This window comes from Mizuhopecten yessoensis, unplaced genomic scaffold (assembly GCF_002113885.1).
Source record: "Mizuhopecten yessoensis strain PY_sf001 unplaced genomic scaffold, ASM211388v2 scaffold716345, whole genome shotgun sequence".
NCBI lineage: Eukaryota > Metazoa > Mollusca > Bivalvia > Pectinida > Pectinidae > Mizuhopecten > Mizuhopecten yessoensis.
Window position 1 is genome coordinate 1,103,457 of NW_018480070.1, and position 25,731 is coordinate 1,129,187.

The 25,731-nt window shown below is 35.1% G+C and overlaps 1 protein-coding gene across 4 annotated transcripts; it reads right to left on the reverse strand.

Moving 5' to 3' along the window:
- Nucleotides 1-1,092: 1,092 nt before the first annotated feature.
- LOC110443412 (serine/threonine-protein kinase B-raf-like) lies at nt 1,093-25,701 on the reverse strand. 4 transcript variants are annotated; one of them, XM_021487623.1, is made up of 17 exons: nt 25,487-25,701; nt 21,207-21,308; nt 20,581-20,853; nt 19,970-20,073; nt 19,236-19,338; nt 18,272-18,432; nt 16,093-16,213; nt 12,833-12,883; nt 11,985-12,027; nt 10,511-10,632; nt 9,769-9,965; nt 8,809-8,985; nt 8,573-8,619; nt 7,969-8,087; nt 7,583-7,714; nt 6,389-6,523; nt 1,093-4,341 (listed from the first exon to the last, which is right to left on the reverse strand). In XM_021487623.1, exons 1-17 carry the CDS (start codon nt 25,589-25,591, stop codon nt 4,162-4,164), a joined length of 2,172 nt encoding a protein of 723 aa, XP_021343298.1. In that variant the 5' UTR covers nt 25,592-25,701; the 3' UTR covers nt 1,093-4,161. The 4 variants fall into 4 exon arrangements, with proteins under 4 accessions (XP_021343298.1, XP_021343297.1, XP_021343300.1 ...); XM_021487622.1 differs by lacking the exon at nt 16,093-16,213 and adding an exon at nt 16,742-16,907; XM_021487625.1 differs by lacking the exon at nt 12,833-12,883.
- Nucleotides 25,702-25,731: the final 30 nt, after the last annotated feature.

A 25,731-nucleotide genomic window follows, 5' to 3' on the forward strand; every position in this document is an offset into this window, starting at 1 on the left:
CCCCCCCCAGAATACAAACCTATATATTTTAAAGAATAACAACACAGATAAGGCAGAAATGTCACGTTATGTAGAAACTAGCTAGGTAGTACACCCTCTTGCACTTCTGGTGAGCATGGCGCGACTTTTTTCCACATAGTGGTATCAAAAGCAAAATTTCATTAATGAAATGTTGTACATGGACTTATGAAAAAATAAATAAAAAATAAATGATAATACATGTACAAAAATTAATTTCTGAGAATAATGTTCAACCATAACAACTGACTTTATTAGTGATCTAGTGTAATCTGTATTACTACCACAGGGCCATTTAATGTGCCGTACAGAAGGTTTCTCACCTCCCAGAAATCAGGCCCCTATGATGTTTACATATAAAAAGGCCCTGTCAATGTATACCTAAAACATTCATTTACATATATTGAGGCCCTGTGAATTGTACAATGTATACATAGTTTAAAATCAAGCAAGGTTTTATAGGCCCTGTAGTGTAGTGTAGTCTTGTTTGACTCTTGGCTTTCATTCTAAGCTTCCATATTTACATACAATGCAAGCATTCAGCAAAGGAGGAGGATCCAATACTTCATACAGTTTACATATACCGCATACACAACCCCACATATAACTTATATCTATATATAACTTATACAGCTCACACACAGGTTACACATACATCACATGTAGTTCACACATACCTCAGTTTACACACATACAGCCTACACGCACACCACTTAGAGTTTACACACACCTCGCACACAGGTTGCACATACCTTACACACATTAACCTCACATGTGTTTATCAAATATTTCAGATAATACCAATAATACTAATTTGAGGTTCTTATATACCGCTTTATCACAACCTCGTTCGTACGTCATCTCAAAGCGGTTCACAAATAATTATCCGTGGTTATAGGGCCTTTGCAACCAGCCAATATCTTTCTCAACTCCCTGGGGAGCAAACAGCCATTGCTGCCATTTCGGCACTCAGAGCTAGCATTCTTCAATTCTAGCACTGCCCAACCACGTACTCATTTACAGCCGAGTAGACTGGAACAAGCAGAGTAAAGTATCTTGCTCAAAGATACAACACAGTGCCGTGTCGTGACTCTATCCCGCAACCCTTTGGTCACGAGCCCAGCGTCCTACCACTAGACTACCGTGCCTCACTAATAACTGATAAATAACATCCTCTTTTCTACAATTATAGTTAGACTTACAGGAATCTTCAGAATTTTGACAGTTTCAGAAGTGTTTTCATTAATGTACTATTTCTTATGAGATTAATTTATGAAATTTTATATCTGCCGACATAAAAGAATTAAAAGAATATTCTATCTTTTCTAAGGGAGATAATGCAATGTCCTTTTCAAAATTTAGCAGGCTCATCAAAATCACACCGATAGAATATTTCATCTTGTTTTTATCTATTGAAACAATTACATATGAATATGAGCTGAGTAGATGTGTCAGTTTTATTTTGTAAAGACCACACCAAAACATTCTCATCTCAGACTCAGTCACCATTACATACATGCATATTTTTCTCAACAAATTATCTGAATCCATTATTAATTTCAATAATTTGCTTGATATTAATTTGGTTTGTATACTGTCTTCAATCAAATTGAAGACAGTATACAAACCAAATTTATATCAAGCAAATACAAATTGATTTAGAAAGAAATAATAGTTGTTTTATTTCACAACAGCAACATTAAATATCCAGCATAACCAATGGCATTTTGATGACCAATACCCCAAAGTCCTTTCATAAATATATATTCCGAGAATATGGCGATTCTGCCGGACAGTTTATCAATATATAACTGAGTTCTCCGGGACTTTGGTAAAGTCTGGTACACAGGTCACGACGAACTCCTCAACTTCCATATAAAACCAGACTACATTTGTTCTCACGCCTATGTTTGGTTTCCCCGAAAATGTTCGAAACTCGGTAACGATGGGAAAGCACTACTTTTTGGGAAGGAAACAATGCATCAGAATGTAAAATTTGCTAGCTTAAGATTTCACAGGGCACTTTCCTTGACTGCTCAAGGCCAGGTTGTCCCCTTGTTAATAGTATATCTAACTTGCTGTTTATATACAAAATCATTTAAACCCTGTGGTCCATTACAATCTGTCCCAGACTTCATTTTGTGAAGAAAACAACATTATCCATTAGATGTCCTGGTGCAAACTAGGTACTTTTACTTTGATGAAAATGTTGACAGAAGCTAACTAACAATAGAAGTCCTATATTGATTTATTTTTAATATACAATCCAATTTTTTTCGTTAAACCAACAAAAATCCAGTGCCCATACAGTAACATGAAGCATTGTAAGATGACTGTAAACAAAACAAAAAAATTGTGGTTCTTAATTTTCACAGAATTGATAAAATGTAAATTTCGTGCAAACAGATTTCAGGTTTAGCGGCCGTTGCACGAAGTGTTATGGTAGGGATGGATAAATGAATTTCCTATTAATTTTGCAGGCTGTATTTTTCACAGCAATATTGCTAAAATTAGAACACCATAAGAAAAACATTCTCTTTTGCAAGGGGTATGCTTTTGTATACTGATCACAGTTAGAAATTTAAGATGTACTTAAAATACTGAGTGGTTGCCTAAGATTTTCACATCAATGTTGTCAATATTTAGAAATCAATAGACTCACAAGTGCAAATTTGTTTATGGCTTCACACTGGAGGTAGGATCTCTACCTTTTCATCCTTTCTGCCCACCACAACACACAATTAAAGCATTTTGGCCAAGTGTCTGTGTTTTCATCCTTCCTCTCCACCACAACACACAAACATAACATTTGCGACATATGTCTCTCCATTTTCACCCTTCCTGCCAACCACAACACACAAACAACATTTCAGACAAATTTTTTTCCATCTTATTTTCATCCATCCCAAATGTACACAAATACAAACACTACAAAGGGGGACAAAATGTTCAGTATTTTCACCCATCCTGCACCATGTGTACAAACAAGCATTTCTTTTGGGACCAAATTTTCATCATTTTCACTCCTCCTGCCCACACAACATACTGACATTCATACAAATGCCCTCATGTCTAAGATCACATCACATGTCTGCCCTCCACTCACAGTATGCCCTTCCACAGTAAGCTACACAGTGCCTACATGTGTGCATCACACACAGACTACACCGATCAAGTCCTCTTAGAGGTCACCAGCTTATACATAATCATAGTCTAATTGGCAGAAACAGTACTAGTACATTCCTCTTGGAGGCAATAATTCATAAGTTAGTGTAAGAGAATGAATGGAATCACTTATATCAGTAATGTTCACAAGTCTATCGTAGAGTCAGGTATGCTGGGTTACTATGACTCGGGGACACCTTCCTTCTGACACAGCCTGTGATAGGCTTGTACCAGTCTTTATAGACAGCAGGCAACTAAAGCACATGTGTCTCAAGTCTGTCACCTCTTAATAGCAAGAAAAAAAATGTTTTTCATTATTTATTTTGAAAAACACTACATTTTATATTTAAAATTCTTGCCTTTATTATTTAGCATTCAGACTTCACGTATGCCAAAGCACGGAAGGGATTCCATCAGCCAATATAGGCTAGTAAAATACAGAATGTCTCGGCCCTTAGGCTAGCACACGAGAAGTGTACCAGTCCATACAGACTGGCACAGAAAAATATTGACCAGCCGAGAGACAGGCTAGCACAGTAGGGAATATAAACCAGTCCTTAGTGGCTAGCACAGTAGGGAATGTACCACTTCTCCATCGCTGATCGTCGCTTGATGAGCGCCACATGTGGAGGGATCTGGGGTCTAGGTCACATGGCCAAGGGCACTGCATCATAAAGTCTGACCTTAACAGTGAACTGTGACCCTTCTCAAAAGTGGGTGTGTCCTCAGCTAGACCCCTCAGTCTTTTGCCCCTATCTGCCAATCATGACAGCACAATAGTCTGGCTGCTGACGTAGATAACCACGCCGACAAAATCTCCCCTCCATATCACAGATATATATATATATAATCCTTCCATCCTCTGACACGAGAACCAATAGTTGCATTGGTTGTTTATATATAGTAGAATAGCAGCAGGGTGATAGAAGCTAACCGCTATGGCAACGTTCTGGCAACACAACACTGTATATATACGTATTAATTATGTGCCGTGGAGAAGAAGAACTGCGGGTACTGACTGTTGATTGGTGTTTTAGGAGAAGCACAGAAGTACATTAAGTCTAGGTCCTCGGACTGGGATTGATTAAGTGTTGGCTCCGACGCACTCCTACGCAGCTTACGTAGTGATAACACAATAGACTCCATTACAGACAGTATCTGGGGGAGACAAGGCAAAAACAATTTATAGCACAACAAAATATTCATTTTCAATGGCTAACTTGTAGTTATGTCAACATTATCAAAATTTTATGTATTTTCAATAATTAAGTCACAGTAGTGTCAACAATAGCAAAATTGAGTGAACTGTCAATTGTTGACTAACAGTATGTCAACCTTATCACAACACCATGTGTTCTAATTGTGTTTCAGTTATGTCAACATTAACAAAAACAATGTTCTGTCAACAACTAACTTGTAGTTATGTCAACTTATCAATACAACATACAGTCAACAACGTGTAGTTATGTCAACTTATCAATACAATGTACAGTCAACAACGTGTAATTATGTCAACTTATCAATACAACATACAGTCAATAACTTGTAGTTATGTCAACTTATCAATACAATGTACAGTAAACAACGTGTAGTTATGTCAACTTATCAATACAATGTACAGTCAACAACTTGTAGTTATGTCAACTTATCAATACAATGTACAGTCAACAACGTGTAGTTATGTCAACTTATCAATACAATGTACAGTCAACGTCTTGTAGTTATGTCAACTTATCTATACAACGTACAGTCAACAACTTGTAGTTACGTCAACTTATCAAAATACAATGTTATTATAATTTCTATAACTGAATCGGAGTTACAGCTATGTGAACATTAACATAAATCAATGACGTGTCAATGGTTTACTTGCAGTAATGTCAACATTATGTAATACAATGTAACCTCAATAACTAACTAATACTAACATCACCATTATCATGATTTAATTTCGTCAATAAATTATGTAAACATTACCACAACATCATGTAACTTCAAGAACTGTGTTACATTTATACAGTTGTGGGATCGCACAACGTTACACGATGTGCGGTGTGCGCGCGATGTGTGCACGGTGTGTGAACGGTTGGTGCACGATGGGCGAACGATAAAAAGCTGAACGATCATTGCTGGCGCCCATATGTGCGCACGATGGACGGACGTTGTGCGATCACAATCGTGGTTGGTGTAAATTGAGGAATGCCTTAACAATTTATACGGTTTCGTGTTTAAACATATAAAATTGATTTTTACGTATGTTTCTATATTCTAGCAACATCTATAAACTTATCTTTCTGTCTATACATTCTTATATTTAGAAATTCTGTTTTCTGTGTTTTTAAATAACTATAATCGACACATGTAAAATTACAACATAATCCCGTATACAGGTAAACATAACCACTTTGTACATGTACCTGGACCATAAGTTTCTCCCCGCCTGGGGCACTTACGTAACTCGTCGGGTAAGGCCGGGGTGTGAAAATCCAGGTGAAGGGGAGGAATAGGCAAACGAATGCAAATAACAAATACTGTTCATTACGGTCAAACGGTATCGCCTATCAGCTCTGTGTGTCAGGCACTGGTCAGGTAATACTCCGGACACTCATAAAATTGTTATTTGGCTGTTCTGTTACCTTGGGGCCAAACCCATTCTTGACAGCCTAACGGTCGCTATAATACTGTGTAACAAGCTTTGTAAAATTGTATAATCTTGATTATTGTGATGAGAAATTACAGATATATGCACCGTGTACATTATCCCATACGATCCTTCCGTATTTTTGTCGTTCCCTAATTTGATCTACAAATGATACCAAATCGCACAGTTGTGCGCACCATGTGTGGACGATGTGCGGACGGTGTGTGAACGATGTATGCACGGTGTGCGCACGCTATTTTTGGTGCGTTGTGCGGTCCCACAACTGTATCAACATTATCATAATACAATGTACAGTCATGGTTGACTTAAAGTCGTCATATGGCAAATACAACAATACAAGGTATAGTACTGTCCATAGCCAACTTATTTTAATACAAAATGTAATTTCAAATGTGAACATCATCACCATGAGGAAACTTACTTGAAAAACTGGCAAATAATAAATTTATAAACCTTACATCCGCAATGACTTTTATTAAATTTTCAACTCTAGAATGATTATGTCATGTGTTCCCTGATATACAATAGATCGGCCAGTAGTACCTGTGGGAAGAGAGGTCTCTGCTCTCGGTCAAATTTACAGCACTCCTGCATTAACATCCGGTAGCGTTTGGGGGTATCTGACCGTGTCTTGGAGATGTCTGGCTTCAGGTAGCCTTTACCCACCATAAACAGGATCTGTACGCAGAACACAAAGCCACATTTCAGTCTATATACATTTCTCTGTCTAGTATCAGTGACCATAAACAGGATCTGTACGCAGAACACAGAGCCACATTTCAGTCTATATACATTTCTCTGTCTAGTATCGGTGATGTGACAAGACACCTTCAAGGATTAGGAAAACATAAAAAAAAAACACGATCACATGATAAGTGTAATTACGAAACAAAGTTATAGTTCTTATGCAAGTACAAAAGAAACATCAAAATCAAAACAGCAAAGCTAAATGTTTGACTTAGAGGGTTTAGCACACTATCAACAGCTAAATATAAGGTCATTTAAGGATGTGCATCCATCTGTGTAATGTATGCGTGTGTGCTAGATGCATTATGTTGAACTTGTCTGCTTGTAATAGCTGGGATCTGATGCCAACTTTAGAGTGCTACCTCACTGAAATACCATACTGAAGTTACTCGACACAGTAATCCTCCCAGTCACATTATACTGACAATAGATTAACAAGCTGTTGCCCTTAACCTAAAAAGCTCAATTGTTTATTAAGGAATTACAGCAAATATTTTTATGGTCTTTGGTATATCCCACAACAGTACAGGAGATTATTTAAGCATTGAACCGTTTTTGTATGGTATTTATGATCTATTTGAATGACACAGCTTTGCAAGCAAACAACATTTGCTAGCGCATTAGGATTTGTTTGCTTGCAACTCGGAGAATTACTTTAGGCCATAATTCTTCTGAGAATTACGATATGCCACAACTCGGAGAATTACTTTAGGCCATAATTCTTCTGAGAATTACGATATGCCACAACTCGGAGAATTACTTTAGGCCACAATTCTTCTTAGGACTATGTTACACCATAATTCTGAAAACACTTGCAATATACTTCTTAAAAGAGAATGCCACTGTAAATCTTACGGAAGAATTTATCATTCTAAATTCTGGAAATCAATTCTAGTATAACATAATTCTTTGCAGAATGAGAACATGACTGTAGTTTCTTCAGACCAATATATTTGTCCTCGACTGCGGCTGTCGATCAGAGATACCCACCTGGTCCTTGTTATTGATATTTGAGTAGGGTAGCTGGCCTGTCATCAGTTCATAGAGGACGATGCCATATGCGTAGACGTCCGACTGGTTTGTGTAGGGGTTGGCCTCTTTCATGCGTATTACCTCCGGGGCCTGAAATTATGTTGTGCCTCATCAAATTCATTTTTCATTCAAACATTACAACAACCTCAATTATCACAGACCAGATATACATGACCTTCATTTTTTAATCTCCTTTTTTGTTTCACTATTTTTTTCGATGAATCAACATCCCTGCTCTATATAATCTATATGCAGAAATTACCTAATCTTAATCTCTTTTTTTAAACATACTTTTTACAGCCTCAAAAACAATAAATACAGGTGGCCACTACATGTATACTTACCATCCATAGTATTGAACCGGTGGGCTGTTGAAATTGGTGAGAACCGCTCCACCGGGTTTTCACAGTGGCGAGACCAAAGTCACCTATCTTTACTGTCAAATTATCTGTTAAAAATATATCTAACAGATGGTTAAGGCAAACAGTCAACCATTATGTCAACATTCCCTGGGTTTTTAAAATAAAAACTCTTACCAAATCAACTTGAAAGAAAGAAAAGTAATACAGCTAGTCAACATTACCAGAACCGTTCAACCATTTAAGCTAAACTAAGTCTAGTAAGTCATCTTTTAGTGTCCTTCCTTCCCCCCCCCATTGTGCTCAATGTGACCAGACATGGACTGAATTTGCTTATATTGCAGCATTAATCATGATCCAAAAATATGAATTGTTAACAGAAATCTACAGGATCTGGACTTAGATGTTATGCTACTCATGTTGACGGTTGTGTCAATCACTAAGCAGGATAATTATAATAATTTATGCTTGATTTAAATGATTAACATAAATTACTAAATGGCTACTGTATCTACAAACCTCATGAGACTGAATCAATGGGGTTTTTAAAGGAAACAAATCTAACAAAATCTGAAGTTGAAAAGGATACTGTTGGTCTTCAAATCTCTATGGATAATTGACTTTGCATGTAGATAACTGAAAATAAATGAAATTCGTACATTATTGAAGTTAGTACAAATAGGAAATCATCACCATAGCCATAAAACATCACATGATATTCTAAATTACTTATTTTTGCTACTTGATTAGTTAAATGCGACTGACCCAGGTAAGCACTGAACAAAGAGTTATTTCCCTTGGTCGGCATCACATTGCTATACTCACTCCATGCCTTGTGCTGTCTGTCGAGAGATTTCCATTAGTGTTACCATTTCAAAGCGATTTTCTGTAATGTGTAAATGTTTGTAGAGACTTGAACCTTCACACCACTGGGTGATGATAGCCAGCTGGGGCCGTGATGTCCAGCCGGAGAATAGTAGTATATTCATATGACTTGTTTTCCTGAAAACATATTAACAAGATTCAATTAATGCTTTGTAAACAACAAATCTCATAAATCCCTTGTGCTTTCAGATTTTAATATTCAGTTTTTCTCAGTTGAAATGTAGAAGAAATCATACAAAAGACAAATTTTTGAAGACTCAAAAAGAATTAGGTATTCTGACTAAATTAATATTGTAAAACATACATTATTCAAGATACCAGAAAATTCCTGGGGATTTATATAAAGGAAGATATAAGAAATTTGAAAAAATTATACTGTATTATATATCTCTTGAAAAGTTATTTTAAATAACCTTGTATTTTGATAGATAATGTAAAATCTTATTTGCTTCAATCCAGCCAAATTTTGGAAACACACTTTTCCTATAAGTAGTTTTCCACAGGGCTTCGATTAATTATAGCTGTTATAGAAGTATCTATCAAAACTGAAATTGTATACTTAGTTAACTAACCTCACAGTAGCAAAAATGTCATGAAACTTTTCATAATTAAATGCAAGAACCACTTTTTGAACAAAGTATCACTGATTTTCTGTACTATTTAACACATCATACACAGTTCAGCAGTCATGATTTACAACACATTTTGTGTGAATATGTAATTAATGTACAAACTCGTACAAATTCAAGATTTTCAAATTTTTCTATATGATAAGCAAGAATTATTGAAAAGGAGTGTACTTGACAAGTGGAGTTGTCAGAAAATCACGTCCTGTTAACAGTGCATACAGGTTTCATTTGACTATGATCAGACTGTCAGTTATAGATTGTAGACACATGCCTTAAAACAGCCACTTCATTTTTGAAAGCCTTAAGTTGTTGAGGTGTTGGATCTGTGACGTTGAGCCGTTTAATGGCCACGTGGCCATGGTAGTATCCCCTATATACTGTTCCGAAGGACCCTGACCCTATCCGTGGTCCCATCTGGATGTCCTCTGCGGGGATCTCCCAGTCCTCATTGGAGTCTCGCCTGTGGCGCTGTACACAGAAAAGAGGTTTCTTTTTGTGAATATTCTTTCAACAAGATAAAGTGATAAAGTTTCATAATACCCCCTGCCTCTACCGGTCCAGATTTCATATTTAGTAACAGTGACCTGAGCTTTTAGCAATCACCCCATACTTAATCTTATCGCAGGTACTCTAAGGTAAATATACCCCATCAGAAACAATAAATAACTTCTGAAAATTCATCTGTTCCTTTCAATTGAAAAATTTGATCTTTGAACACAAACAAATTGACCTTTAACAAGAACAAACTGAACTCTGAACATGAACAAATTGAATCTTGAAAATGAACAAATTGAACTCTGAACATGAACAATTTGAACGTTGAACAAACTGAAATAGATGCTGCTAATGCTCAGTAATAAGCCCATCCCCTTCGACAAGCTTTACAGGTGATTGTTATATCCAAAACACTTCCGGTATATCCAACCAAGAAAAAAAAATCACAGCTAAAATATGACAACCAGACTATCTTGCTACTGATTTTAGAACAGAAATCGAGTGTTATGTAAACCTACCCTGATCCTGCGGTCCACATCTGTAGAGCTGGACTTTTGGTGATGGACACCGGAGTTTGTTGGAGAGTCCGGGGTACTATTTGGAGGACTGTGAGCGGAATGGTTCACACGGATAATGGGTTCTGTGTATAGATACAAACAGTCTGTTACCATCAAAATAATTAGATCAACTGGCAAAATTGTCATATCTAGATCATAATGGTTGTGATTTATGATTTACACATACACCCATTCAAGTATTTTCATTTTAAAACATAATCAAGGTATTCCCTATCGTAGACAGGCATATGAAAAAGTCCACAGATATGGATGAGTCACTTGAACCTGTTGGAACCATGTTGATTTTTTTCAGACTAGGGCCAAAATCTAACTAGAGTAGGCAATTTTTAACCTGTGACTCTCCAAGATGGCCATTGGGGACCATGTTGAATTACATATTTAGTTCCAACTATACCGGAAAGGGTAATTGATAACTATATGTATCTGCAGAAAGTTTCATCAAAATCAAGGCATTCCTTCAAGAGTTATTGAATGGAAATCATTCGTGAGAATGGCACCATCAGGTGCAATCCCCATGTACACGTCCCCTCAGCGGCAACTGTCGCCAGCGCAGGGTTTCAGTGTAGTGTACTGTACATGTCACCTTTACTTCACAGACAACACAAGAATTTGGTCAGAGTCATACGAGGTTTAAATCAGACGGAAGTGGCGAATTTGGGAAATAGTATAATTATCTAGTGACTTGGGGCATAGACATATCTTAATATTTTCAAACATTATGGTAATTTTGCAACTTGTTTCACACAAGAAACTCCAGTAGAGCAATGGTTACTTTTTGACCACTAACTTGATAATTATATTGTTTTGTAGAATGTTTTTAAGGGTTTTCAAGTTGTCAATCAGAAAGTATAAACCTTGATAATTTTGCCACCTCTTTCATAGGTAACATAAAAGTCATAAAAGAGAAAACTTCAGAATATCAAATGCCACTGCCTTTCTAACATGTTAAGTAAATTTGAAAGTTCTAATCTAAAAGTGGTTCAAACATGAAACCTAAGAATGCCCACTTTGATCATTATCAAATTCAGGATACCTGAAGTCAAATAAAGTCATACAGAACTGCTATTAACCTATTAACAAAGACCAGGGCTGTTTTCGTTAAAACAGTTAAACTGGTCGGACCACAGTTATTCGGATCTAGTAATCTTATGCTTTCAGGCAAGCCTTGACAAAGCCTTGCAAGGCCTGCATAAACATTTGCAGGTCCATCAGGATTTATACCCAAAAATGTTACATTTAAAAACGGACAAACCAGTTGTTCCGCATAAACGAACCGGCCCAAGGGGTTGATATTTTCTATCCAAGATGATGTTGGGATGGATGGAGCGACATACTTAACACCAAATCCATAAGGGTGCCATGGCATGAAAATATAACAAACAGATGTAAAAAAAAATATGTTTGGAGTGCTTACCTGTTGCTGCGACTATCGCTGGATTTACATATCTATCGAAGCCCTACAACACAACAGCGGTTCACCATCAGTGCAAATAGTTTATTGGTCGACATTGTATCACTTCACACGATATTATTTTTGAAATTCATTTCACAGTTAATCATTACAAACTGCTAAAGGTTATACAACTACGTAAGATTAATGATATTAAAGAAGCACCGATACAAAGTCAATGTTAGTGGTTAGATATTAATTATACCACTACTACTGTAGTTATATAAAATCTACGTATTCATACACAATCGTATATAGTACCATGTTGCTTTCTTAATTAAGGCAGTACATGTATATCACAGTTATATAAATACTGAACATGGCAACATTCTCCCAAGCCATACAACATGCTATGCTATTTTTGAAAAAATAATTAAAAAATAATTCTCATTTTTTATTATCATTCTGAATTCTCAAATCTATATTAACATTTTTTTTTCATTTTTCTAAAATTGCTAATATTTTATTTGAAATGATCTTTTTTTAAAACAGAAATGTTTTTAAATATTTGGGGTTTGTCTTTGAGTATACTGTTACAGACATGTATACCTGCTTATATTCTGTAATACAGATCCATAGGCACTTGAACTTGTCATTATTAAATGTATTATCTGGATATTTCTTGCGTTCAATTCTTAAACAATTTGATGTCTATCCATTTTCTATCATAAATAACTAAAAAAGTGAAGTTTAGAAAGTTTTAAATAAAACTATTGAAATTATATTCACCACTTCAAACAAATAATGTATGTAATTTTTCTTGTTTCTATCACGGAAAGTGATGTCTCCGTCGTATTAGGATGAAGATTTACCTGTATTTTATTTGATGACGCAATACTTTGTGGGTCAAACACTTCTCCAAACTGGAATCGCCAAACAACAGAAATAAATGTGGAATCACATGTATGCATGCTTTGTCTGATGAAATACAACAGTCGAGACTCGGGGGGGGGGGGGGGGGGGGGGGGGGATGGGTAGTACAATACAAGGATCGACAAATATATGCACCACTTTACTATGGAATCTTTTGTAAAGCTGAATGACACGTTAAATACATCCAATTGTTAATTAACGACACAAAAAAGGATTTATATCAAAAGATTATCTATGTCTTAAATTTCTGTCAGCATAAATGACCTTAAAATCTCTGCGAGGTGCTGGGAAACAGGCTCCAAATAACCTACATACAATGTGAACAATTTTTTTCTTTCTTACAGGAAAACACATTAAATATTGAATATACATGTATTTACTAATGTATTTTTTTATCCGAGCTTATCAATGTTTGATCAGATTATCCCTAATACCATAAAATATTGTTTTTACTAAAATAGTCAAATTGATACATCTGACAAATTCTTATAATCTGTTATATATACAACATCTTCCAAAACGTAACATTTGCTCACAAATTAATAACACATTATGTGCTTAATCAGAAACATGACAAGACTAAAATTAACACAGCAGGACCATTAACAACATAGACCCATCTTAATATTAAAATGAACACAAATATTTGTTATCCCCTTTCTTATCGTTTCTTCATATAACAAGATTGTGTTACAATACATCTACATACTCAATACATGACAGCATGCAGCACGACTACAAAGCATTCACATATTCACAAGAATCCGTATAGCACAAGACTACAAATTAGTCAATACAATTTCTAATCAAAATTCACTATCTTGTTAATACACACCATATAAATGCAATACCTGCATTAAAGGTCAAATATGGTTCTTTTAAAAACATGCTAATTTTTCTGTCTCGATAAATAGATAGCTCAATGGTGATGATTAATGACAGAAATATCCAGCATTTAAGACATATTTTTTTATCAAAAAGTAAGTATGTCACGTTAAATTTCCAACTCGTATAAAATGTAGACTTTCCATAATGAAAAGCTCAAGACAATGCCACTAAATAATTTTTTAAATATATTTAAATGCACTGCAAAATAGCTGTTGACAAGATTAATCAAATCAAATCTTCAGTTTTTATTCTAAATTCAAAGAAAAGCACATTTGTATTAACTTTCAACTGTCACTGTTCAAACTTTTGCCCTGTAAAATATTTGCCCTTTGCCGAAAAAATGTATGTTTGCCCAGTGTTAATTTGGCCTTCACATGTAATAACTATATATAACGCGTACTTTGTGAGGGCAAAGAAGAGGAATTAAACTGTGGAGAAAAATTCCCGGTATACAGTATAATAGGATAATTGTTTACTGAATTGTTTCTCTGTAATGTACAAATAAAAGCTTTGGTTCAAAATTTACTTCAACCTACACTTCAACTTCATAATGAAGCTTACCATTTTCTAAAGTTTGTATAAAACAGAGAGGCCCTGGGGTCTTAATAGTCATCAGACCACTTGGAGTTTTATTATCAGTTTAACCCTTTCATTTGTTTGTAACTTTAATGAACTCTACCACGCATTGATCTGGATAAGTCCATTATGGTTTACAGTGGTGAAAGGGTTAAAACCTATTGATACCGTACATGCTTTTCAAAAGAGACATGAGTGTATTCATTTCTTATGGACCAACTATTTTATACCTATTTGTTTCTTCACTATTGTTTGTTATGGAAGACCACATGGACGAGGTCAGACCCCTGAGCTGATCCTGGTAGCAGGAGAATATTACTTTTGAAATAAATTGATTTCCAAGAATGCAACATAGCAAAAATGGTTGAAATCACTGGTCTTTTGAACCAGGTGAGCTAAAGAAACCTCAGCAAAAAAAATTATAAGGCTGAATGATAACTGAAATAATTAAACTGCCATCAATAAAACACTGATGAACAATCTGTTTAATGTTATAACAGCTATATCGGACATAATATACATAATACAGGCTTCGTGCAACCGGTTAGTAAAGTGCATGCAGCTTAATGTGATGCGAGCGCCCTGCCCCCTTGTGGATTACCTGTTCCCTACAGACCCGCCCAAGGTTATATACTGTAAATATCATCTGACATTACCCAAGGTTATATACTGTAAATAACATCTGACACCACCTTATTTGTCTTACTACACATCAGCAAAGATACTATATCACATCCTCCAATAATGTACAGTACTCACTACAAAACTTTAAAATGTTTGAGGTGGTCATATTACTGAACAAAATATTTAGATTCTAATGAATATTATTACAAAATGTATATCCAATTAAATTGATTTGAAAAGGAGAATTTTATAAATTTGGAATCATTGATTAAAGCGAAGAAATTCAAATACCTAATTTAATGTAAAATTTACTTTAAAGTTTACTGTTTTAACAAAGAAAGGGCAAGCTTGATGTTTAGTTCCAATAGTGGAGCAACAGGCATTACATTTGTAGTGAGAATTATCATTGGTCAAATATCTACTTCTGGCCAAATTAATTTTACCATTGAAGATCTCTTATTATAGTCTATAAAATTGTATCGGTATAAAACAAGATTTTGTAATCATCCAAAGTGTGATGAAATGAATTCTAAAACACCACTTTATTTTTCATCACAACCAAAATATTGAGGGCTGATATAGGTTAGATATTGGACACTATCAAAATTATCTTTTAAAACTTTATTTTCTTTACAGATAAGAAAGGTGAAAACAATTTCAAGTGTTCCCCCCCCCCCCCCCCCCCCCATTAATTTGGGATGGGGGCTTTTTTGTCTCATTTTAGGGGGAAAATACACCAACTGGGAAGGAAATGTTCAGAAGTAAACAGCATTTCTTTTGGAATTAGGCATAAATTTAAAATAAGTTCAATTGGGAATGGGGCCCATAATTGACCCTAAAAAGTCAACAGAAAAAAACACTGATCATGATTTCTAATATTAATCAATTTGTTTCAGAATTAACATAACACATTGTATTATGACATCCCCCTGCCTCCGACCCACTAAACAGATCAGCAACTCTCAAACGACCCCACACAACAAAAGGAGTTTAAACATTTGAATCTCAAAGGTGGTTGGGGTCATAATGATCACAGCATATCAAAGTTATGAGTTTGATGTGTATGGTAACTTTGTGATATATATCATAGGTCCCGTCAGAGAGTACCTACCTCAAAATCACAGCTGGACGTTATAACTAGGGCAGACACATTAGGTACCGAGGAAGATTTTTCAGATGAAAAGGATCGGGACGCCGAAACTTTGCGGGGATCAGCCATGGACTGAGAGAATCTACACGTACGCAAACAAAATAGAAATACAATAAAAATACATAGCTAACATATACATCTACGGAAGGGGATACAACATATAAACATACGTAGAAAATTAAAAAAAATAAAACAGTTAGTGCAAAGCCACCCAAATAGGCATCTTACCAGTCGGTTCTGATGTCCCTATCAATAGGATTCGCATCAACTCTATCAAAATTTGCTGCCATCTGACTCATGATCACAAATCATACTAAATCAGCTTTATGTTTTATTATTTAATGCCAAAAAATCAGATTCCTTCTGTTAATTTTATATAGCTATAGGTAAGAAAATAATTGACAATCAGTGATTTCGCACCACTCATTGATTTTCTAACCAGTATTGAGGTTTTTTTGAAAATGTATAAGACTCGGCCTAGATTTGTCAAATCCTATTGGAGGGGTGTTCAGTACAGACTGGCGGGTCAGGGCCACTACTAAATACTGTTAGACACCACAACAGCTGTACAGTGCAGTCCTCACGCTGCACTTGGTGACCTCACACCTACCTCAGCCACCGACGCGTCACCAACATTTATAAGACAAACATTGGGAGCGGACGTAGAACGCTCTCTGTGACCAAGAGGTGGAGTTGGCTTGTTACGATGGTTACTCGACATTGCCGGATTTCGGTTTCGAATATAATATGTATTTTCAACATCCACAGTAGGTAAACTGAAAATTTAGAGTATGTTGAAGAAAAAAATCAAATGTTTTTAAGAGGCTAATCCCCACAACAGAGGCTAATCCCCACAACTGATTTACATTGTTAACATTTTGTGGTGCTGGTGATGCAATATCCAGACTTAAAAACAGAATCATGGTGTTCATATTAAAATAACCAGCATTGCAGGAGAAAAACTGAAATGAGATGAAGGTTTTAATACATATATCTCATATGTTGTTGTGTGAAATCAGAACGGTTGTAATAGTAATTGATACAATATAGGATACAGTGAAAGATTACTTTAAACATCAGATAAACACCTGTCTGATTATTTTTACAGACAAATATATGGTATGTGTAACATATATAACCATCTTCACTGGACAATTGACAAATTAGTGCACATTGAGAAAAAGATTACAACATTAAAAGATTTTAGACAAGGGGCTCGTGGGCCTTCACAGTCACCTGAGTAAAATTATAAAGGATACAGATATAAGTAAAAAAAAATTCCAATGAATAAAACCCAAGTGGGACATTTAAATGTCCCCAATGAGGGGCATAGTTTACACCTGAGGGATCAGCCCCTTCTATAGTCCTAATTCTTTTCCAAATCTAAGGATAATTTCAAGATAGTTGGTCAAAATCCACCAGTATGGATCAGAGGAGATGTTATTTACAGGTCTAGCACTCAGTGACCCCTTCTAGCCCCATTCCTCCAACCCCTGGGCAGAAGGGGGGTCTGCCCCTTCTCGAGATTACTCTACGAAAGACGGATGAAAAGTGATTGCAACAGGTCTCATGTGTAACTAATATTTAGATGAACTAAAATATTGAGGAAAATTTTCCATTGATTTTCAGAAACCAGACAACAAACCAAAGGAATTGAACTACACACAGCAGAACAGTCTCAGAATATGGAAAAGTATCTTTATGATGAAATAGTATACAAGATAGTGCAGTTTCCAGACAATTTCATAATAAAGAAAAACTAAAGATGGAGCTACATTGCTCACAGCTCCTAACAATCGTTAGTCAGACAGTTTGAGTAGTTCTTCAAATTGAACATTCTTATTTAACACCAATTACATGGTTAATATTGACAGTTCAATGTTTTGTGCTAAACTTGTCACTTTAAATTTATAGTCAATACTGATAATATTAAGCCAATTGAATTTAAAACACTTTTCCAAGACTATTAAAGGGTTTTCATTAAGAACAGGCCAAAATGACAGGTTCAGATTTCATTTTGTTTATATATCTGTGTAATTTTATGATAGTTGGCCGTTTAGAAATGTCATTTGGTCTATGTTAAAATGGGAGTTAGTGAAAAGCCTGCTATTTCGATGTCGGCCCCTAGTGGTATACATACGGCTTATGTATATCGATGGCATCAATCCAGGGACACAGAAACGAGACTCTGTTGATACATCGCTGGTGGAACTTGATGTTGCACGTCTTACACATTAGACTCTGGAATAGCGACTTCCCGCATCCGTCACAAAACGTTAAAAAGAAATAGGTCTTTCTAACCTACAACACAAATAAAATTGTACATGACTTCTAATCACGGTGAACATCAATTATCATTAAATTAGTTTAAATCTAAAAGTTCAACAGTAACCAATTTTATCATTTTTCTGGTTACAGAATATAGAAAGTGAAATTTCAAACTGCATTCATTTCATTTCAACAAAAAGCTAATTTTGACATTAAGAAGTGTATACACTGCACCCTTCCTGTTACATTGTATCGGCTTATTCTAGGCCACACCCCTTGTTTATAAGATATCGAGTCCCATAGGACTCTATAAAGAATGTTCTAGAGCAAATCAGGACAAATCCATTTATTCATGGCAGAAGAAGGATTTGAAAATTAACCTGTATATATCCCTTATTGAGCCCCTCTTCCATTTTAATCCACAAAACTGAGTTTTCTTTGCCTTATGAAATTCCTGACCAAATTCAGTGAAAATTCACCCATTCGTTCTTGACTAGAAGCATTTTTAACGAAAAGTTTAAATCCTATGGAACAAGTGCCAAGACATTAGATATAATAGCTCACATGGCCCTGTCTGGAAAGGTGAGCTAAAAACTAAACCCACCCTATACCAGGATATTACACCAGACACCTTGTTGATACAATCGTCATACGCTCCATTATAAACACATATTGTTTAGACCAGCCGTACAATGCATATGGTTATCAAGATCACCATTTTAACAGGAAGACAAAAATCTGACTTCCTGCTTAAAAAATGTTTTCTTGTCTGAATTGAGATAAACAATTTTGTGTTTTACCAAACAGGACAGGAAGTAAAGACAGTTACTACTTACAATATTATGCATAAACAAGGAAGGTTGTCCTCGTTTTAATTGAACACGTAACTCTCGGCCTGGGCCAAGGTTAGCCATGTCTATGTCCCAAGATATTGGCATTCTGAAAAGGATAAGGGGAAAACGTGTGAACATTAACCTTTGATACACGACTATGGCCTGCAAATGAGTGAAATTAACACAAATCATCTCTATTCGATTACTGCTATGAGGGACTATATGTATGGTTTGAAACAATAGCATGACAAACAGACAGACAAAAGGATGGACACCTAAATTAATATATAGCCAGGAAAGCAGGGGATAAAAACATACATTTCATCCATGCACATTGGAAGTGCAAGACAATACAATATTGCATAACAAATATTTAACTTTGACTGTTGATCGCAATTGTAAAGTTACAAATTAACAAGGAAAATGCGCTTTTAATATTATGAAAGAAACATGATTTACAAGAACTATATACAAATACTTTATATTTTCTGTTAATTTCATCACAAACAAATTGACATGGCAAAATCTACAAAGATGTATACATGTTGTACATCAGGTATTTGTTTCATACCCTTATAAATATCCATGCTTAATTCAAACATCACAACAAACCATCATAGAACATAAGTCTTAATTTAAAAGTAATATGGTACAAATGACTTACAATCTGACAAAATATCCAATTGGGGTATCCTATCATTTAAGAACATAACAGACATTTTTTATACATGACTTACTTTGTTTTATTGTCATATACTTCATATTTCTCAGCCTCCAAGCCTCGTCTTGACATGGCTTTCTTCAAAGCTTCTTTAAGAATAATTCCTGGTTCAACACGCGCCTTAAAACAAACATTACTTGTTAAATCAATGCCAGTGTTAATTTTCAGAAATAATGTATTTTCGTTTGAGTTTTGTCCTGCATCTTGTAATAGTCTCTATCCTTACTTGTTTTATGCAACAAAACAATCGTGTGCCAATCATATTATCTACAGGTACAAGCTATATTTAGAAAATTAAGATAAAACAAGAATGAAACTACCTAGCTTAAACTCCTATCAATTAACACTTTTGAAGATAGATGCATATATAGAACCATGAGTTATATTATAAACGTCATATTAAACATACAATCACAAGGTAAAAAAGGGCAATAACCCCTGTTAAAGTTACAAAAAGAAAAGGACACTACATTACTTTTATGTCCGTCTGATGATACAGTATAATATTTTTAGTTAAAAGTATCCATGATACTGATTCTAGATATTTATACAGAATCATCACCGTGGTATATATCAATTAGGGCAAGTCATCATCATCACTTATATTCAGTTATAACCAAAGCTTACAGAGGTGACTTGTTCGTCAGGAAGATAGGCCTTGACATGGCCTGCCCGTAGTGCTTTGGGACTGGACTGGGCAGCAAGGCCTGCAGTCTGTAGGTTGTTCCCCTGCGTCGACCCAAGCAGGATAGGAGTAGGGGTCTTGAGGGGGCCTTCCTGCTCCTGGGTGGCATCTGTCGGAGACTCTCGTTCATTGTATAATATCTGTTCATAACATGTCATCAAGTGAGATTCTTTCTCCTGTAATTCATGGATTTTGTTTGCTAATGCTTCATACTCCTAGAAGAAAGACAAATATTCAGAAATGTGTTACACAATATCAAATGTTAAACCCAATCAAAGAACAAAATGTTCTGATCAATTCCTATTGGCTCAAAAAATTCAAAAATAGTCAGTTCTTCATAACAATCCCTCATTTTGAAATTTACTTTATCCTGTATTTTTCTGTTTTTAATTTTAGGCACCATGGCATTATTTCCTCCTAATTTTTATTATTATTTTTTAGATCTTTATTTTTCATTATAATTTAGACCTCTCAATCAAATGTTTTTGGTTAATATTTTGCTCATCAAATCAGTTTTATATCATCACTGTAAATGTTCTGCGATAAAAATAGCAGGTATATTACTTACTTGAATGTACATGGGATCTGGATTCTGATGTTTGCCGAAGGTGGCATTTAGAGCCTCCAAGTTTTCTTTGGTCAGTCGAATCACTTTCTGTATGTTATGAATCTGTATAGAAAACAAAAAGGACACAAAATGAAGTCACCGGTAACGACAGGTGTGAAATTAAGTCATTGAACTGCATCAAACACAGTGCAACCCATTACAGGTGTAGGGTAGTTATGGCGTGGTTTCTCTGATTGATATGACGTCCTTAAATGACCTTAGCTGTACTGTTATAGGACGTTAAACAAAATTAAACCAAACCAAACCTTTGATTGATACTAGTAGTATCTTATGACGGTGCACAGACTTATCCAGACAATATTCAAGAACATATTTTTGTAATTTCAACATCCAAGTTACATTAGCAAAATGGGAAAGCTATATAGAAATTTTCAGTTTTTAATATTCAGGGTATGTACAGTATCGTCATAAAGCACGAAAATTGAAATTACAAAGAATCAGACAAGAGTTTTATAATCCTAATGCTTTTTATGATACATAAACAATACTAACTTTGAAACAGGGATTTAGTTATTATTCCTCGAGTACTAGAATTTATTTTCCTCCTTACTTATCGAGCATCGATGACCTCAATTCAATCACTTTTCATGGTCAAAATCACAATATTGTATGTTGGTTTATGATTAATTGGTGGCGTGTCCATGGCCAGCTACCCAGGCCTATGAGCAAACAACCTTTTAAAGGGCAATTTAATTTAAGGTTGATTTCTTTATAATAATAATATATATATATATTACTTGTTAGAATTAATATTGTTGTCAGAAAAAAATATATATGATGAAACTAATCGCAAGTAACAAGTCAGTTTAATCGTTTCCATTTGAAGGGTTTGTGTAAGTTCAGTAAGAGTTCATATAATTCATTTAATCAATTCATCATTATTAATGTATGTAAAAACATATTTTTATATCAATTTTGTGAATACACACTGTATTCTACTGTAGAATCATTTATTTTCGTGGGGTAAACATCTCGTGGTTTTCATATACTAGCCTGTTTCAAAACATTATATTTCAGTTTTTTTCCTCCCCCCTATCTATATCATACCAAATATGTTTTTGTGTGGATTTTTGTTATCCACGAAATAAACGAAATTTAGTGTCCCACAAAAATTTATGATTTTACAGTATGCAATATTTATTATATTTTTTAAATCCAAATATACCACTATGGATAACTGTATATGATTATAGGGTGGGTATGTTGGCAATGTTCATGTTATGACGGACCACAGGGTTTGTCTCCAGACATTGGGCAAGATCTTAAATCCTGGTACCTCAGCAAGAACATACATTATTATAGGATGGGGATGTAAACCTTTTCTCTATTTTATGACCCAGGCTAGGAGAGCTTATATTTTTGGGGGCTAGCAGGGGCAATCATGGTAGCATAACTTTGTCGGTCTCTCAATACCCAGCCATTGTATACAATTAAATAAAGGGTTGATATTGACTTTTTCCTAGGTATGATAAAAGCATCATTGTGACCTTGAAAGTAGGTCAAGGTCATTTATATGACAATCTATGTAACACTTCCAGGTCCATATACTGTAATGTATTGAACTTTAGAAGATATTAAAAAAAAAATACCTATTCAAACCCATGCTGAAATTTGACCCAGTCAGTGCTCTAAGTTGACCTTTGACCTTAGCACAAATCATGTAACTACAATTAGACTTGAAGTACTGGTCTACTTATTAACATGAAAATTAAAACTGTTCTTGGAACTTTTAAGATTTTCAAAGCTTTTTAGCAATTCAATTATACCCCAAGATAACATTTGACCCCACAAAATATTGACTTTTGATCTAACACAATATATCAGAAAATATGATTGCACTGCTAGTTCACATAACATTACCAAGTATCCTGATAGTTCTTTATAAATAAAATTGTTTGAAAATTTTAACACATACAAAACTTGTATATGACCTGTGATCACCATGCCAGTATGAATAAAGGTCATCTATATGAGAAATCTCTATAGCACAGCCACTCGATCCCAGATACCTACTGTCATAATGATTATACAACACCACATTAACATGTCTTTAATTTAACCAGAAATCTTTTTAAGAAACAAGAAATCCTTCCCATCACCATAAATATAAATATAAGAATCATCAGATTTTTCATTGGTCTTGTTTAGGTTTGATATCTCTCTTCTTTATCTATTAACACTGGCCATTAACACCATGATTTATATGTAAACTGTACTATATATATATGTATATAATTCTCTACACTGTAACCAGTTTGCGAGAATAAAAAACTTGTCATTGTCGGATTGAGTCATGTTCACAGTCAATCCACTATACTGCAGTAGAGTAAAACTTCATACTACTGTGTTGGACATTTCCCCTTTCAATGTGTCAATCCAGTTTTCTGATATATGACAGTCAATTTTGTTCTTCTGACCAAGCTGCTTGAAGCTCAAAATACATGGAAAACAAACTAAGGAACAGGAAGTTAGGAAACTCTTATGAAATTTGAAAAAGATATATAATTCACTTATGAAAAATGGTATTACAAACGTAAACAGCCATTTTTAAGATTGTCTGCCTTGGCCATCTTATCATTTTGATCAGTCTCAAAACTGAACATGCAAAACTAAGGACCAAATGGAACTGCTATGCATAAAAACTCCTGAAAGATCTGTCTAATATTTCCTTGAAAAATGGTGATAAAACTTTTGAAATGAACTGTCAAAATTTATAATGGCCACCTGGTGTTCTTTTCTGATAAGTCTCACAATGAAATGTGCACAACAACAGACCAAGGGGACTCTTCGAATGAAATTTGATATAGAACAATGCAGTTCTTCTCAAGAAACTATGATAACAAAATTGTTTAGGGACAAACGACAGAGCACTGACAAAGGGCAATTTTAACAGATGATGGTGAGGTAAAAGCAATGAACCAATGAATTTGTGTGACAATGTTGCATGATTCCTAAAAAATCACTGAAACTGAAATACATATGTTACTTTTGGTATAATCCCAATTTAATTAAAACAGTCAAAACACTGATACTATTTCCCCAATTTGTAGTCAAATGTCACCAAAACTTCCTAATTTTAAGACAGTGTCCATTCCCAAAATTCCTGACAAAAACCCTAAATTTGACTGACAAATACATAGTATGTCAAGTATAAAGTGTGAGCAACAAGACTACTGTATATACTGCCACAACTCATCAATGTGTAAATAATGGACTTTTATCATTTTATGCGCAACCGGTTGGACACTATATATAAGTAAAGGAAATACAATCAAGACATCTCCAAAAGCTAAAAAGCTTACAACGATGTATTTTACAGCGAAAGATACAATGAGATGGTGGGGAAAAAATTCAACTCTCAATGTGTCGAGATGCAACACCATTGTGAATATCAGATAAACAGCGTTAAGTATATATGATTCAGATTGCTGTAAAAACATTGAGAAATGAAAATACAACTTCATGAACTCAAGACAATAAACATTACAAATCAAAATAGGCAATCAATTATCACAGACTTTGTAACTGTCAACATCATTTTAAGTAGCTATAGGAGACCAATCTTTGATAATATATCACTTTATTTTTCAACAAAGTTGATACGTTTTAAAAAAATATTGATGAATAATTTTTGACAACAATGTAAACAAATTTGATAATTAAAACATAATAAGTTCCTACTATAAAATATGTAACCATTTATTACTGTCTATACAAGTCTACTACACAACAGACTGTATGGCATACATTTCAATTTACTATTATACAACTGCGATGGTAAACATTCTGACAAACAAAATGTAATTTCAGACAACATCCCAAATGCAGAACTAAAGTAGGATTTGGACACACACTGACATGATATAGGTATTACCGTGTGTGTATGTGATGGGGCTGCTATGAGCATGTGCCATGAGTACTGATGACATTTGTTTTGACTGCACGATTCCCTACGAAGACCGGTCCTGACTCACGACTGACTCACATCTACACTGTATCACACATACAACGACATATTATTGTCCAAATCATAGGAACGCCATGAGTCCGGGCAAGGCGACACCGCGACGTTCCGAGCACCTGTTGTGCTAATTAGCTCTCAGATTGTCTCGCTGTCAACCTTGCAGGAATTTTTGTCCAAAGTAAACAATTATTATCTCGACGTCATAATCAAAGTCTGAATCTCAGAATGAGGCATTATGGAAGCGTGATATTCATACCTGATCTTGCAAGTTTGCCGCTTCATTTACGTCGTCTCTGGGCGGTCCTGGAGTGTAATCTTGGATATCACCGTTCATTGTCTCTGGCTTTTGCACGACCGCCATATTGGTTCTTCCAGGCTTTCCTCACGTGACCTACCTACATTATCACTGAAATCTCGCGTTATTTCAAATATGCAGACCTAAATAAAGTGCTGCGTAGATTTTCTGTTAATGTCCGTATGACACATAGACTAATGCTTACA